General features: G+C 40.0%; 1 protein-coding gene across 3 annotated transcripts in view; it reads left to right on the forward strand.

The window, feature by feature from the left end:
* Window positions 1-1,280: 1,280 nt before the first annotated feature.
* Window positions 1,281-14,079, forward strand: part of GPCPD1 (glycerophosphocholine phosphodiesterase 1) — a 57,200-nt gene continuing 44,401 nt past the window's right edge. For 2 of the 3 annotated variants that reach the window (XR_011472113.1, XM_070419948.1), the window contains exons 1-3: window positions 1,281-1,446; window positions 7,959-8,035; window positions 9,906-10,002. Coding sequence is in view for 2 of the 3 variants with exons in the window: in XM_070419948.1 (XP_070276049.1) it covers window positions 7,987-8,035; window positions 9,906-10,002 (146 nt within the window). In the remaining variant the exon portion in view is untranslated. Of the gene's footprint in view, window positions 1,451-7,958; window positions 8,036-9,905; window positions 10,003-14,079 lie in introns of all 3 variants that reach the window. The other variant, XM_070419949.1, reaches the window with a different exon arrangement.

A 14,079-nucleotide genomic window follows, 5' to 3' on the forward strand; every position in this document is an offset into this window, starting at 1 on the left:
AAGCTCAGATATCAAATGTGGTCATGAACTGGATACAGTGGTTCTCAACCTTCCTAACGCCACAACCCTTTAATACAGTTCCTCATGTTGTGGTGACCCCCAATTTCATTGTTACAAATTGAATATAATTAAAGCATAGTGATTAATCACAAAAACAATATGTAACTATATACGTGTTTTCCGATGGTCTTAGGCGACCCCTGTGAAAGGGTCGTTCAACCCCCATAGAGGTCTCGACCCACAGGTTGAGAACCTCTGGTTACTAGAAGCTGTCTAAAACTAAAGCTCATCTAAACCAAACACCTCAGTAGGCTCATTCCAACCAATTTACAACTCAAGCTATCTCTCTTATGCGTCCTTCAATATTCCCTACAAAAGTGGTTCTTTTTCATTTTCAGTATTTCACTAATTTTAAGGAATCTGATAACATAACTTTCATGTTAATGGTTAGCCAGAAATTAAATTTGATGCTGGAAAGGTAACAGTTTAAGTTAGGTACCTAGCAAATGCTGATCAATTGTCCTGAGATTATCAAAGGAGAGAAAAAAAAACTCCTGTTTTTTGTTTGTTTGTTTTGTTGTGTTTTGGTGGGGCCGATTATTATTTTTTTAAAATAAGTAAACGACTACATCTTTGGCAGAGGATCCTTCTAGCTTTCAGAAAAGTTCCTTCAAAGTTCAATTTGCATAAAATAACCTGGGGGTCTTGTTATGCAGATTTGATTGGGCAGGTCTGTGATGGTCCTGAGACTGCAGTTTTGACCGCTCCCAAGTGATGCCGCTGGCTTTACACCGTACTTTGCATTGCCAAAGATAGCAATTCTCAACCGCCATAAGTCACCTAATTCTCGCTTTCAACTTTAAAATGTGGTCCAAATGTGCTTGTTTTGCAAGAGAAAATTCCCAGAAAACATCTGGCCTGCTAATTTTCTTCACCTTCGAACGGGGGGGGGGGGGGGGGGGGGGGGACGCCATTCAGATTTACATCTCCAGCCTCCACACTTAAATAGGCTCAGGAACCTGGGAGCCCGTCTGTGACACAGCGCTACGTCTCAGTGTCGCTGCGCCTTGCGGCTCCGGGTCCGCACAAAACGCCGACCGCGGGAGCCCGGGGGTTGCCCGGCGGCCCCAGCCGCTGACGCCACTCAATTTCCAGGAACCCAGGGCCCGCCCTCCCTCCCCCCGCGCGCGGCCGCCGATTGGCCGGGAGGGCGCCGGGCGTGACGCAAGGCCCCGCCCTCCCGCCCGTCCGGCTCCGCCCCGCGGGGTGGCCTGGCGGTTTGGTCTGGAGCAGCTGAAACCGGTTTGAGCGCAGCCGCTTTCTGCAGCCGGGCGACGCCGCGGGCCACCTTGGGGAGCGCTGGCGAGGCGCAGACGCCCGGAGCCCCGCAGCTCGGCCAGCGGCACTCGCTCTCGAGCGCGGCGGGGACCCGAGGACGCGGACCCGGTAGGTGAGACGGGCAGCCGGGTGGGCCGGGAGCTGGGTGCGGGGGCCTGGGCGGCCACTCACGTGGCAGCCGAGCTGTCAGGGCGGCCGGGCTCGGGGGACCCGGCGGGGCGGGGTGGGGGTGCCGGGACCGGCGGCGGGTCCGAGGGGGTGCGCTGGGTCCCCCCCAGCCCGGGCCGGGCACTGCCTGCCGGGGAAACACCGGCCTGGACGTTCCTTTGGGTAAGTCGGCGGGTAGCATCTTTATTCGACTTTTATTGTTTGCTGCCACGTTTCCGCTGGGCTGGCTGGCTAGCGCTTAGTTCCTCTCGGGGAAAACATTGTGAAGTGTTTTCGATCTGCCGGCATGCAGAGAGCCTAGGACCCCGGGAGTACACGGAGGACCGAGTTCCGGAGCGAGGACACACAAATGCAGCGGCGGGACTCGCACCCACCGCGGGTCCCGGCCCCCCGCCCCCCGCCACGCTCTTCATCGACCCCTGAGTCGCGGTGTTTTGACAACCGCTTATTTTCTGCCGTTGCCCTAAGCACGAGGTCCAGGCCATGCTTGGATAATCCAGTTACTCCAAGAATCCCAAGTGCCGTGCTCTCCCAGGAAAAGGTTCCAGGAATAGACAGACTGCGGTGCCCTCGGCACAGTGTGAAGACGGCAGCTCTCCCTCCCCGACGCGCTCTCGTTTGCCCGATGAGATGGGGGAGAAAGCCTCCCTCCACGGGGTGCCTCGCCAGCCCCCCGGCCCCCCGCGGCCCTGCTCCGGAGGAGGTCTGCCCTCAATGCGGCCCTGATTTGTAGAGAATTCTGTCACCTTGTGGCAGCTGCGGAGTCCAATGTGGCACCGGCAGAGGGGAGCTGATGGCCTCAGGCAGGATGTTTGGACCTGAGGATGTTTTTGTGTTGCTGTTTTTTCTTCCTTTTTTTTTTTTTTTTTTTTTATGATGTCTTCTTGATCCTCGTCTTTCACCGTCCCCCTTTTTCTCCCCGGCTCCTGCCCTCCACTCCTCCCCTGCATGTTTCTCCATTTTGCTACATTTCTGACAGTTGTGACTTAGCTAAAAAGTAAATACCAGCTATCAGTACTTTTTCCAAACTCCTAATGTGCTGGCTACAGGTCACGCAATATAAACAGGTAGAACGGCACAAGGTCCTACCTGTTTTTTGGTTTGGAGAGGCCCTGGCCGGGTGGCTCAGTTGGTCACACGTGCTAAGGTTGCGGGTTTGATCCCCCAGTCAGGACACATTCAAAGAAGCAACCAAGAAAGGCATAAATAAGTGCGACAACAAGCTGATGTTCGTTTCCCTCTCTCTCTCAAAAAATGTTTTTTAAATTAATTTTAAAAAGAACTAGGGCGAGCCAGTATTCTAGACAAAATAAGACTTAGAAAAGTTGGACTTAAAGAAATAATGACCACATTGCCCTACCCGGTTTGGCTCGGTGGATAGAGCGTCAGCCTGCGGACTGAAGGGTCCCGGGTTCGATTCGGGTCAAGGGCATGTACCTTGGCTGTGGGCACATCCCCAGTAGGGGGTGTGCAGGAGGCAGCTGATCGATGTTTCTCTCTCATCGATGTTTCTAACTCTATCTCCCTCCCTTCCTCTCTGTAAAAAAAAAAAATCAATAAAATACATTTTTAAAAAAAGAAAGAAAGAATGACCACAAAATAAATCTCACAGTGGCAAAGTGAGTAAAACTTTATGTACAAAAAGTAGATTGATGAATCAAATCTCTGTGTTTAACTTAACCAAGAAAAATATATGAAGTATATATGAAAAGGAAAACGTTTCGAAAGACTTTACTGCATTGTTTAGAAAGTGATTAAGGCATTAACTTGGCTTAATGAAATCCAGAAATCCTTTCTTAATAAAAATTTCTTCATGTCTGCATACATTTTACTAAAACATTGGCTCAAAGTATACTGTGGTCAGAGTAGTGGGATCATAATGGTCCTCCACCAAACAAAGAAATTAACTCAGGAAAATGTAGGCATTTCCTATAGTCCTTTCTTACAGTCAGTTATGATACTCAAAGCTGTTGGTGTCTAGGAAAGAGCAAAGAGAATCGGAAACCGCTTTTTCTTTGAAAAACAAATTGGGGGAAAGGAAAACAGTGAGAGATGTTCTTTTTGGCGAGAGAAACATGTTTTAGCTAAAAATATGTCTTTAATTTAGCTCTAAGTTAAAATGTTCTCATACCTTGGTTTGCTTAAATCCCCTTTTTGTCCCTTAAGCTGGTAAACTAGTAAGGTCACATATTGGAATAGTTTCTTTGACTAAAAGAAGAGAGTAAAATTTATTTTGCTAGGTAGTGTAAACTCAAATATTTTAAAATATAAGTTGCAATGTCATATTTTGCTAGTTGCTTGAGTCTTTAAAAAATATTAAAGTAGTGTTAAATGCTTCTCAAAATCTCATATAAGAATGCTGTTTAATATTTATCTAAAAGCACGAAAAGGAGGTTATATTAAAAAACCAAAAACCTTTGTCAGGAAGCAGTCTATAAAAGAGTGGTAGGTGAGTTGATTAAATGATATATAAAATTAGATACACAGTCAGCTCATGTATGTAGCGTTTTTCATCTTATTTTATGTATATTTGGAAGACCTCCTCTGTTCAAGGTTTTTTGTTTCTTTTTGTTTTGTTTTTAACGAAGAGGAAGTGTTATTGGGTGTGTAAATTTTGTGTTTTCACCACAGAACAGTATTTTACTTAGTCACCACTGTTTTTGTGATAGCTGGTGCTTGGGTGTTTCAATCCTGCACCAGAATTTTGGCTTCTGTCCACGATCAAGTAAACTGCTGTCGCAGCAGCTCTCTCGGCTTTTATTGGTATGGTATTAAACTGGGGGATATGGGGTGGAAATTAAACAAAATTATACTACTTTTGGCAATATAAGCGGAAGATGATGCTTTGTTGACGTTTGGGGAAGTTTTGTGGGGTTATCTTTGTGCTTTTTTAGCTTTGTATAGTACATTTACTGCGGCTGTGTCCAGCCAAGTTACTATAGCCACTCTTACAAACAACCTTAAGAATAAAAGACTCAATTTTAATGACCAATTGATTTCCCTTTTATTAAATTAAATTTAGATAATTTTCTCATTTAATGCAGTAGAAATTTAGAGATGATTTTTTATCAGTTGTTAAATTTAATGCATGGGAATAATTACATCTGATTTCCCTAAAATTGGTTAAAATAGTATTCACCTATTAGTTGATCAATTTTGAATAACTATGTATTGTAATTATGTGGACAAGACTCTCTTTAGTTGAGAACTGTGGTAGTAAACACTGGGTGAAAGTATGTTATTGGTTGAGATCGAGGTTGGTTATTCAGCAATTTTGCTGGATAATGGAGCTTTTGCTATGTCTCAAAATTAATTCAGAAACATAAAATTTGAGCTTTTATGCTAGCCTTTAGGTTTCTTTTTGATATAAATTTAAATGGAAGATTGCAGTGCTTCAATAAGCCATTTTATTAATTAGAAAAGGAAATATTTGTACTCAGTGTTATATACTCAGATTCATATCAGATGTCATGTTAAAAGAGAACTTTTTAACATATATATGTTTTTTAATATATTTTCTTGATTTCAGAGAGGAAAGGAGAGGAAGAGAAAGATAGTAACATCAATGATGAGAGAACCATTGATTGGCTGCCTCCTGCACGCCCCCTACTGGGGATTGAGCCCACACCCTAGCATTTGCTCTTGATCCGAATTGAACCAGGGGCCCTTCAGTCTGCAGGCTGATACTCTATCCACTGAGTCAAACCAGCTAGGAGAACTATTAAGATTTTTGGATAATAATAGGCTATTTGGAGTGGTTAACAATCAAGGTATTTTTAGATTGAGGATATTTTTCAGTAGTGTTAGAACTGGATGTATGTGCTTTAAATAGATCATGTTTACTCTTAGAAAGTACTAGTAGATTAGTGTCCTGGTCCCCGGAACATGCAGGAGGCAAACAATTGATGTGTTTCTCTCTGTCTTTCCCTCTCTCTCCCACCCTCTCTCTCTAAAAAAAAAAGAAATTACTGGGAATATCCTCAGGTGAAGATTATCAACAACAACAAAAAAGGAAGTAGATTAGATATCTTAGAAACTATTTTGAGGAAGGACAGATTTTTCTCCAGTGCAGAGTCTTGGGTTTTCTAGCTGAAGTGGTCAAGCAGCTAAATAGGGAAGTCTTTATCCAAGTATAACATGAAGCCACATTGACTGATGGTCCTGTGTATATATATTCAACATTTACATTTTCTGATTGATGTAAATGGGATGATACATAGTTTATAGCTAACATTGAGCCTGGACTCTTTAAAAAATTTTTTTTGAAAATTTATTTATTGATTTTTTTAAGAGAGAGAGATGCATTTGTTATTCCATTTATTTATATAGCATTCATTGGTTGATTCTTATATGTGCCCTGACTGGAGATCGAACCTGCAACCCTGGTGCTTTAGGACATTGCTTAAACAAACTTAAGCCATACAGCCAGGGTGAGCCTTCACTCTTGATCCCCATAGCTGCCCCCTGTGGATACAAATTAATTAGAGATCAGGTTTCTCAATCTCAGCCCTGTTGATATTTGGAGTTGGACAGTTATGTGTGGAGAGCTGTTCTGTGTGCATTCTATGGTGTTTAGCAGCTCTCCTGGCCTCTACCCACTAGATGCCAGGAACATCTCCCCAGATTGATTGTGGCAACCATAAATGTCTCTCGACATTTGGAAGGCAAAATTGCCTCCAAGTGAGAACAGACTGATAGTTGCCAGGTGAGAGGGGAATTGGGGGGTGATGAAAAAAGTGAAGGGATGAAGAAGTACAAATTGGTAGTCACAAAACAGTCACAGGGGCAGCATAGGGAATGTAGTCAATAATATTGTGTTAACTATATATGGTGACAGGCAGGTACTAGATTTATCAGGGGGATTACTTCATAAATTGTATTAATGTTTAACCTCTAGACTGTGCACCTAAAATGAATATAATAATGAATGTTGGCTATAATTGAAAAATTTAAAAATAAGCTGTATATTCACTTCATAAAATTTTTTTAAAAAATGCCTCCAGTAAGAATCACTACTATAAATCTATCTGCCTTGTCTTAGAAGTGTAGTAGCAGATATTTATTAAATGACCATTGCAGAGTAGTACTTGTGTTCACAGGGAGCCAAGGGAGAACAAAGGAGAAATAGAAGAATGAATCACTATGAAAGGTTCTTTAGGACTTAGGTATATGCCCTGACTGGGAATCAAACCTGCAGTCTTGTGGTGTGTGGGACAACACTCCAACCAACTGAGCCACCCAGCCAAGGCATGTTCTTTCTATATTTAAATTCTATAACCTTCTTGAGAATTGACATTATATATTTAAAAAGAAACCTATTTCCTATCGTCCCTTAGGTACTTAAATTAGAGGATGGTAAACAGATTGATTTGGCTGGGGGAAATAGCAAAGAAGTGAAAATTCAGAGAGAAAAAATGTGGATAAGTGATTAAAGACATTAAAGGCTTAGGGGTTTAGATTTCTGTAAATAATCAAAGTGATTCCAAGAATATGGAGATTTAGAAGCCAAAATACTGGTAGGAGAATTAGGGTTATGAATGAAGTTCAAACTTTAGAAAGAAAGGCATATGTATATTATATATATATAATCAAATACAGGGTTTGGTAATAAATTGCAAAGGTGATACTCTAAATTTAAGTCTGCAGAACTGGACTTGATGGTCCTAAGGATAATAAAGAAAATCTGAAGAGTGACTTGTAGCGGAAGGTGTTTGGTTGTTTGTCATTAGTTACTAAGAAGCACATTCTCAAACTTGTTGCAGAACATGACTAGTTTGTTTCAGTGGGTGATATTTTGTTTTTTGGTTGTTTTCCTGTTACTGAAGTTAAAAATCTTTCTGTTAAGGTACAAATCTTCTCTTGAGCCTCTATTTTTCTCTATCATTTTTTTCCTTTCACCATAACGTGGGCCTGTCCAGGAAAGATAGGTTGAGTTTAGAACAGCTGCTTATCAGAAGAGAAAGTATGTGACAAGAGAATCTGCATCCTTTAAAAAAAAGGGGGGGGGGGGGGTGGGGAAAGGTCACATTTGTTTTGCAATTTTTATGGTCCATATATTCTTATGGAACAGGTCTGTAACATTAAGTCCCTAAAACTTGCTAGGTACTTCCTAAGTAATTCAGTCTTTATATAAGGTCTGTGGAGTCTTTTGCTCACAAGTTAAGATTCTTCTTTTTTTTTTTTTTGCCATCCTAAAAGTATTTATATTGAAGATTATAAAGCATGTATACTAACAAAATAGAAAAACATAATCAACTTTAATACCTTAACAAAAATTTTTTTAGCTTAAATGGCCAAAACATTCCTTTATATTCACATCATAAATTTTATTGGACCAAGAAGCTGACAAGTTTGTTCAAAAGTGATAATGGACAGCATTTTTGTTTTTGTATAGCTGTCTAGAGCTAATATTTTCATATACTATAAATGACATCTTCTCTTTTTCTTCTTAGCACGACATCCTCAAATAAATCCATCAGAATGACACCTTCTCAGGTTACCTTTGAAATAAGAGGAACTCTGTTTCCAGGTATTGTAAATGAGCATTTTTCTTATCTGGTTAATCTTAAATATGGAGGTGTTGTTAGATGAAAATATCTTTATGGCTTGTCTGATACCAGAAATGTGCTTGGAGCATAGTAAACGCAGGGAAAAACAAACAAAAAAACTAATATTTTCCAAGAAAGCTGTGATTTTATTTAATTTTGCATATGACAAAGATAATTGGGCTATGATTTTTAAATAGCATAAAAATAAGGGAAATTTTGCTAGTGCAAGAAATTAGAAAAACACTTGGTTAAGATAACTTTGTTCCCAATTTATAAATTTTTATTTTTAGCTTTATTGTGTTTTTTTTTGCTGTCTACTTAAGCAGTGTGAAATAATTTTTATGTAAGATAGCATGTCAAAACAGTATCGTACCTGGGTTATATACCTCCTTGTTTAATATACTCTGGCTATACTAGGCAGTTCCTCAAATCTGTTGCATTTCTTTTCTAGAACCATTGGGACTTTCTCAAATTATTTCCTCTAGATCTGTGTTCTGCCCCACTTAACTCTCTTTACTGTAATCTCCCATACTTTCAACTAGATTAAGGTCCCTATTTATCCTTTAAAAAAGAAAAATCAGGGAAGGTATAATAACCTAAGTTTATTATAAGAAATATGGTTACTTTAAAGGATATAAGTATTTAAAATATTTTGACATGAAATCTCTGTACTCAATCACCCTGTGCTTTACGCGTGTATTTAGAACTCTGAAAACTCCTGAATGACTCTCATACCTATAATTTTAGTTAGGTTTTATAGCCCAAGCTTACAAAATGCTCATGCAGGTGGCTAAACCAACTGTAATTCTAGTTTTTCCAGAGTAGTGCCTAAAGCTAGAAACCGAGCTACTATCAGAATGTGGAGGAATTTGTCTTGACCTTTATCATTTGGGTTCAGTTCATTATATTTTTCTTTATGAATTTTAATTATATTAATTCAGAAAGTGTTGATATAAGTCAAAGACTTCCGTGTGTTTATATCCAGGAAGGTGGTAGACTTTTTAAAAAATATGTTTTTTTATTGATTTCAGAGAGAAAGGGAGAGGGAGAGGGAGAGAGAGAGATACATCAGTGATGAGAGAATCATTGATCAGCTGCCTCCTGCATGCCCCCTACTGGGGACTGAACCCGAAATCTGGGCATGTGCCTTGACCAGGAATCAAACTGTGACCTCCTGGTTCATAGGTCGATGCACAACCACTGAGCCACACCCGCCTTGCAGAAGGTTTAGACTTTTGCTAAATAAATGAAATTTAGCAAATATAGATAACTATATGTTGGTTTGTCTATTGATGAGAAGTGTTCTGATGACAGTCATTATTTTTATAAGGTGTACTAGATTTTTCAATGTCTTTTTTTTTTTTTTTTTTTTAGGATATTTATTGTTGTTACATTGCTTCTGTCCCACTGATAATTTTCTTGATCTTTAACTTGCTAATAGCTACTGTTTGAATTTCAGGAAATATAAATTATTATTTCTTTAGAATACTTGTATGCATTTAGCGATTGCCCCTTTAAATTAGAAGCTCCCTAGAGGGCAGGAACTATGGTTTGATTAGTCAGTCATCTTGGTGCTTTTTATTGGCTCAATAAATAGTTGAACAAATGAAGGAAAGTTCATTCCTCCACATCCCTCTTTTTCTCTGGTTTTGGGTATGTAAAGGTGGGTCAAGTTAATAATGCAATGCTTGTGTAATACCTGAATCTAAACCCACGTTTCCAGTGGGGGTCCTCCATCTTTGCTAAAGGGTACTCTGCATCCGGTTAAACTAATACAACTGACTGATCTATAAAACTAAAAGTGGGAACTTTTCTATTTATGCCACTGTAACTGGTGTTCTGTTTCTTTAGGAGAAGTTTTTGCTATATGTGGAAGCTGTGATGCTTTGGGAAACTGGAATCCTCAAAATGCTGTGGCTCTCCTTCCAGAGAATGAGACAGATGAAAGGTAAGCATCGAAATGTCAGGTTACAGAATAATTGCAATGTTCAGATTATAAATTGGGGGCTGTCTAAGATGGCTTGATATGTTTTTCTTCTTTTAATTTTAATTTTTATCAAAGTTATCACATGTATGTAGATGATAAAGAGTGAAATAGCTTTACAAAGTTTGCTGTGAGGAAAAAGTTCATGTTCCTCAATTTCTACCTCTCAGATAACCATTTTCAACTCTTAGTTGGTTTTTCTGGTACCCCCACATCTTACCTAATAATAGACAAACATGTAAATTGACCATCCCTCCGCTACACTCACCAGCCAATCAGGAGAGTATGCAAATTAATCCAACAAAGATGGTGGTTAATTTGCATACATAGGCACGAAGCAGCAGAGTGAGACAGAAGGCTTCGGCTGGAGCAGCGAAGGCCTGGGTCCCGGGTGCCGGAGGAAAACCGGTGCCGGCAGCCAGGGGAAGGGAAGGCCTATTGCACGAATCTCTTCGTGCAACGGGCCTCTAGTTTCTAAATAATAGACTTATATTGCTATTTCTTTTTTTTTTTAACTTTTAGGCAGTATCTTTTGGTTTCTCAGTACATATTCTTGATAAAAGATTTAATTTTTGCTCTAAAGTAACTTTTTTTCAGATGTGTATAGTATTAACTAAAAGTAACAGAATGGAGCACATACTTGTTTAGATAGTTAAGCTAAGGTAATGAAATGAGTTCACTATGAACATTAAATACAGCACTAAACTTAGCATGGGTATATTGGTGCACTGGGCTGGGAAAGGTAGATCTGGGTGTCGGTTTCAGTTCTGCAGTTAACTGTGGTCTTGGGCACATCTAATATCTCTAGACCTCGGTTACCTCATTTACACAGTAAAGGGGTTAGGATAGAATCAGTGAAAGTCAACAAAGGTGGTGTTTCTCTACTTGGGAATATCTGGAAATGTTATGGGTTGTATGTGTGTGTGGGGGTGAGGTGGTAAGGAGAGATGAGATTCTAAATAGTATATAAATACATGCAATACCCCTAGGGAGAAATACTAAATTTGGTGTTTATGAAGCTCAAATTCTGTTTTCCTATGGAGCAGCACTACTAAAAGTGTGGCCTGTGGACCAGTGTTAGGCAAAAACCTTAAAAAAAAAATCAGGGCATGATGTGAGAAATATACACATTGAGAACAAGCATTTGGAAATGTTTATGGCAGTTTGACATGCTAGGGCATCCATGCATGTCACTATGGGCACACCTTGTTGAATGGGTACTGTTGCAGGACAGATTGGGTAAAACAAACGAGCAAACAAAAACTGGTCCTTCGAAGCAGATGGCTTGAGAAGCACTGATGGCAAAGCAAAGGAAAATAAAACAATACCCTAATGTAATCAAAGAAAAAGAAAAACATAAAAAATATATAGAACATCCTTGTCACTATTTGTCATTAGTGTGCACATTTTCTCAGCCACAAGTAAAGTTCCGTTGAGAAATGATATTGGAATCACAGAGGAATGGGATGTTGAGTCCTTTCAAGTGGCTATTTTCCCCTTGACTTTTCAGATCAGCCAGTTCTATGAAGTGAAACCTGTATTTTTCTGAACTGTTCCTAAAATACCCCTCTGCTCAGAACTTTTGAGCTTCCCTGTCACCTATCTTAAGTCCATTTCATTCAGCCTCATCAAAGTGATGTGAATAACATGAGGTAACACCTAACAACTTAACTTACGAGACCAGCTATTTTTCACATTGTTGGCATACACTGATATATATTGATTCATATATGGCAGATAAACAGAGCTTCACAAGCAGAAAGGAAGTAGATAATACAAAATTATACAAGAAGATAATAGAGAATAGGTGGCCTTCGCATCAAAGTGTTCTGTACCCCTTTTTCACCGTCTCTTAAGCCTCTTCATACCTACAGGCTTGTGGTGACAAGAGCTTTGTTGGGTTTTTTTTCTACTTACAGTTAATTTGAAGGTCTTGGTATTGTTTCTTAACAATGCAGAAAATGTGAGTCACTTTGGTTTTACTTGCTCTCCTTATAGATTTTGGGGAAGGACTTGAGGGCAATTCAAAATCATGCAGGTGCACTAAACCTTCTCACTTGCCTGGTTTATTTTTAATTTCATTAGGTTATGTTCATTCTTGCCCTCACTGAGCAGTGCCATTTCATTTTTAACTTTGCTACATTTGCTTGGAGAACTAGAGTGAAAAAGACTAATTGCTTTGCTTTCCATCTCTTTTCTTTATTTAGTGGTTGTTAACCAGAGGTACACATTAAAATAACTTCTGAGGGCTTTTAAATTATACACCTGCCTAATTGTGACCAGTGTGGCTTTGTTGGTTGGCTATCGTCCTGTGCACCAAAAGGTTGCTAGATTGATTCCTGCTTAGGGCACATGTCTGGGTCTTGAGCTTCTATCCCTGGTAGGGGGCATGCAGGAGGTAGCCAATCGATGTTTTTACTCTCACATCTTCCTCTCTCTCTAAAAATCAATAAACTGTTCTTTAAAAAGATATATATATATTCCTAGGCCCTTTTCCTGGATTGAGAAATAATGTATTAGAGAGGGGCCCCAGTATATTTTTCAAAGCTTCCCACCAGTTATAGTGTGCACATCTGGGGCTAGTTTTATACACTCTAGCTTACTGTTTTATGGATGAAATAGTACTGGGAATTTGCCGCCACCCCCCCCCCCCTTATTTTTTTTTTTTTTTTTTTTTTTTTTGGTAGCAGAGATGGGAAATAAACTTCACCTTATAGTTGGTAGAGTTTGCTTGGAGTCCTGTGTTGAAAATGATTCTGAGCCTATCAGGGAAAAGTAATAGGGGTACATATGCCAAGCATTTGCTCTCCTTGCTTTAGAGCCATGATTCTCAACCAGTCATATATCCAGTGCCCTATGAAATTTTACCAAATTACATATGATCAGGCTCTACCCCAGACCTATGAAAGCAGAGTCTCCCAGGAAAAAGTCAGGGTATGTGTATTTTTTAACTACCATATTTTTCTGATAGCTGAAGCTAAGACTATGGGTGACAGCTGGCTGTGGATATTTCTTAGGAACTACAATTGAGTCAGAGTGAGGATAATGCCTAAAGCCTGTCTTGGCAGCCAGGTGGGGAGCAGTGCTAGCCATCTGGTGTCATGGAAGAACATTTGGAACTGCCGTTTATTCACTGAACTGTTCAGGTGGAATTAATGTTTGGGTAATGGTCTATCACAGTGGCTCTCAAACTTAAGTGTTTGTCATCAGAGTTACCAGTTAAATGATAGATTCTTGCCCCCCCCCCCCCCCCCCCCGACTTTTTAATTTAACAGGTTTAGGTGTGGCCTGAGAATTTGCATTTCTTTTCTTTTCTTTTTTTTTAGAATTTGCATTTCTAATAAGCTCCTAGGTCAGTGATGGCGAACCTTTTGAGCTCGGCGTGTCAGCATTTTGAAAAACCCTAACTTAACTCTGGTGCGGTGTCACATATAGAAATTTTTTGATATTTGCAACCATAGTAAAACAAAGACATATTTTTGATATTTATTTTATATATTTAAATGCCATTAACAAAGAAAAATCAACCAAAAAATGAGTTTGCATGTCACCTCTGACAAGTGTGTCATAGGTTCGCCATCACTGTCCTAGGTGATACTGACCATCCTTGGAGCCACACTTTGGATACCGCTGGTCTGTGGTTTGAAGCTAATCACTTCTAATCATGAATTGTAGTGAATTTTAGAATAGCATAGTTCAAAGGAGGACATTGGGTTGAAACAAGTAAGATACAAATACTGATTGCTTGGCTAGGAGAATAGCCAGAGTCTGGGCAGGACAGTTAGAACAAGGGACACTTGGGAACATGAGTTGCTGGCCTTGGCCCTAAAGTCTCTTAGCAGCTATGTAACATCTCTAGCTAGGAAAGCCTGACTCTAGTTTCCACCTCTGCACTACTTGCTTTTTCTGTTTAATACTTCTCCTGGCTCTTTGTATGGCTGGTTTCTTCCCATCATTTAGGTCTCAGCTAAGACAGTTCTTCCTCATTGAGACCTCCCATCCAAAAGCCTCTTCCAGCACTTCTTGTCACATCAGAAAGTT

The sequence above is a fragment of the Myotis yumanensis genome, unplaced genomic scaffold (genome assembly GCF_028538775.1).
Source record: "Myotis yumanensis isolate MYYU_CA2020_CCGP unplaced genomic scaffold, mMyoYum1.0.hap1 SCAF_7, whole genome shotgun sequence".
Lineage (NCBI taxonomy): Eukaryota > Metazoa > Chordata > Mammalia > Chiroptera > Vespertilionidae > Myotis > Myotis yumanensis.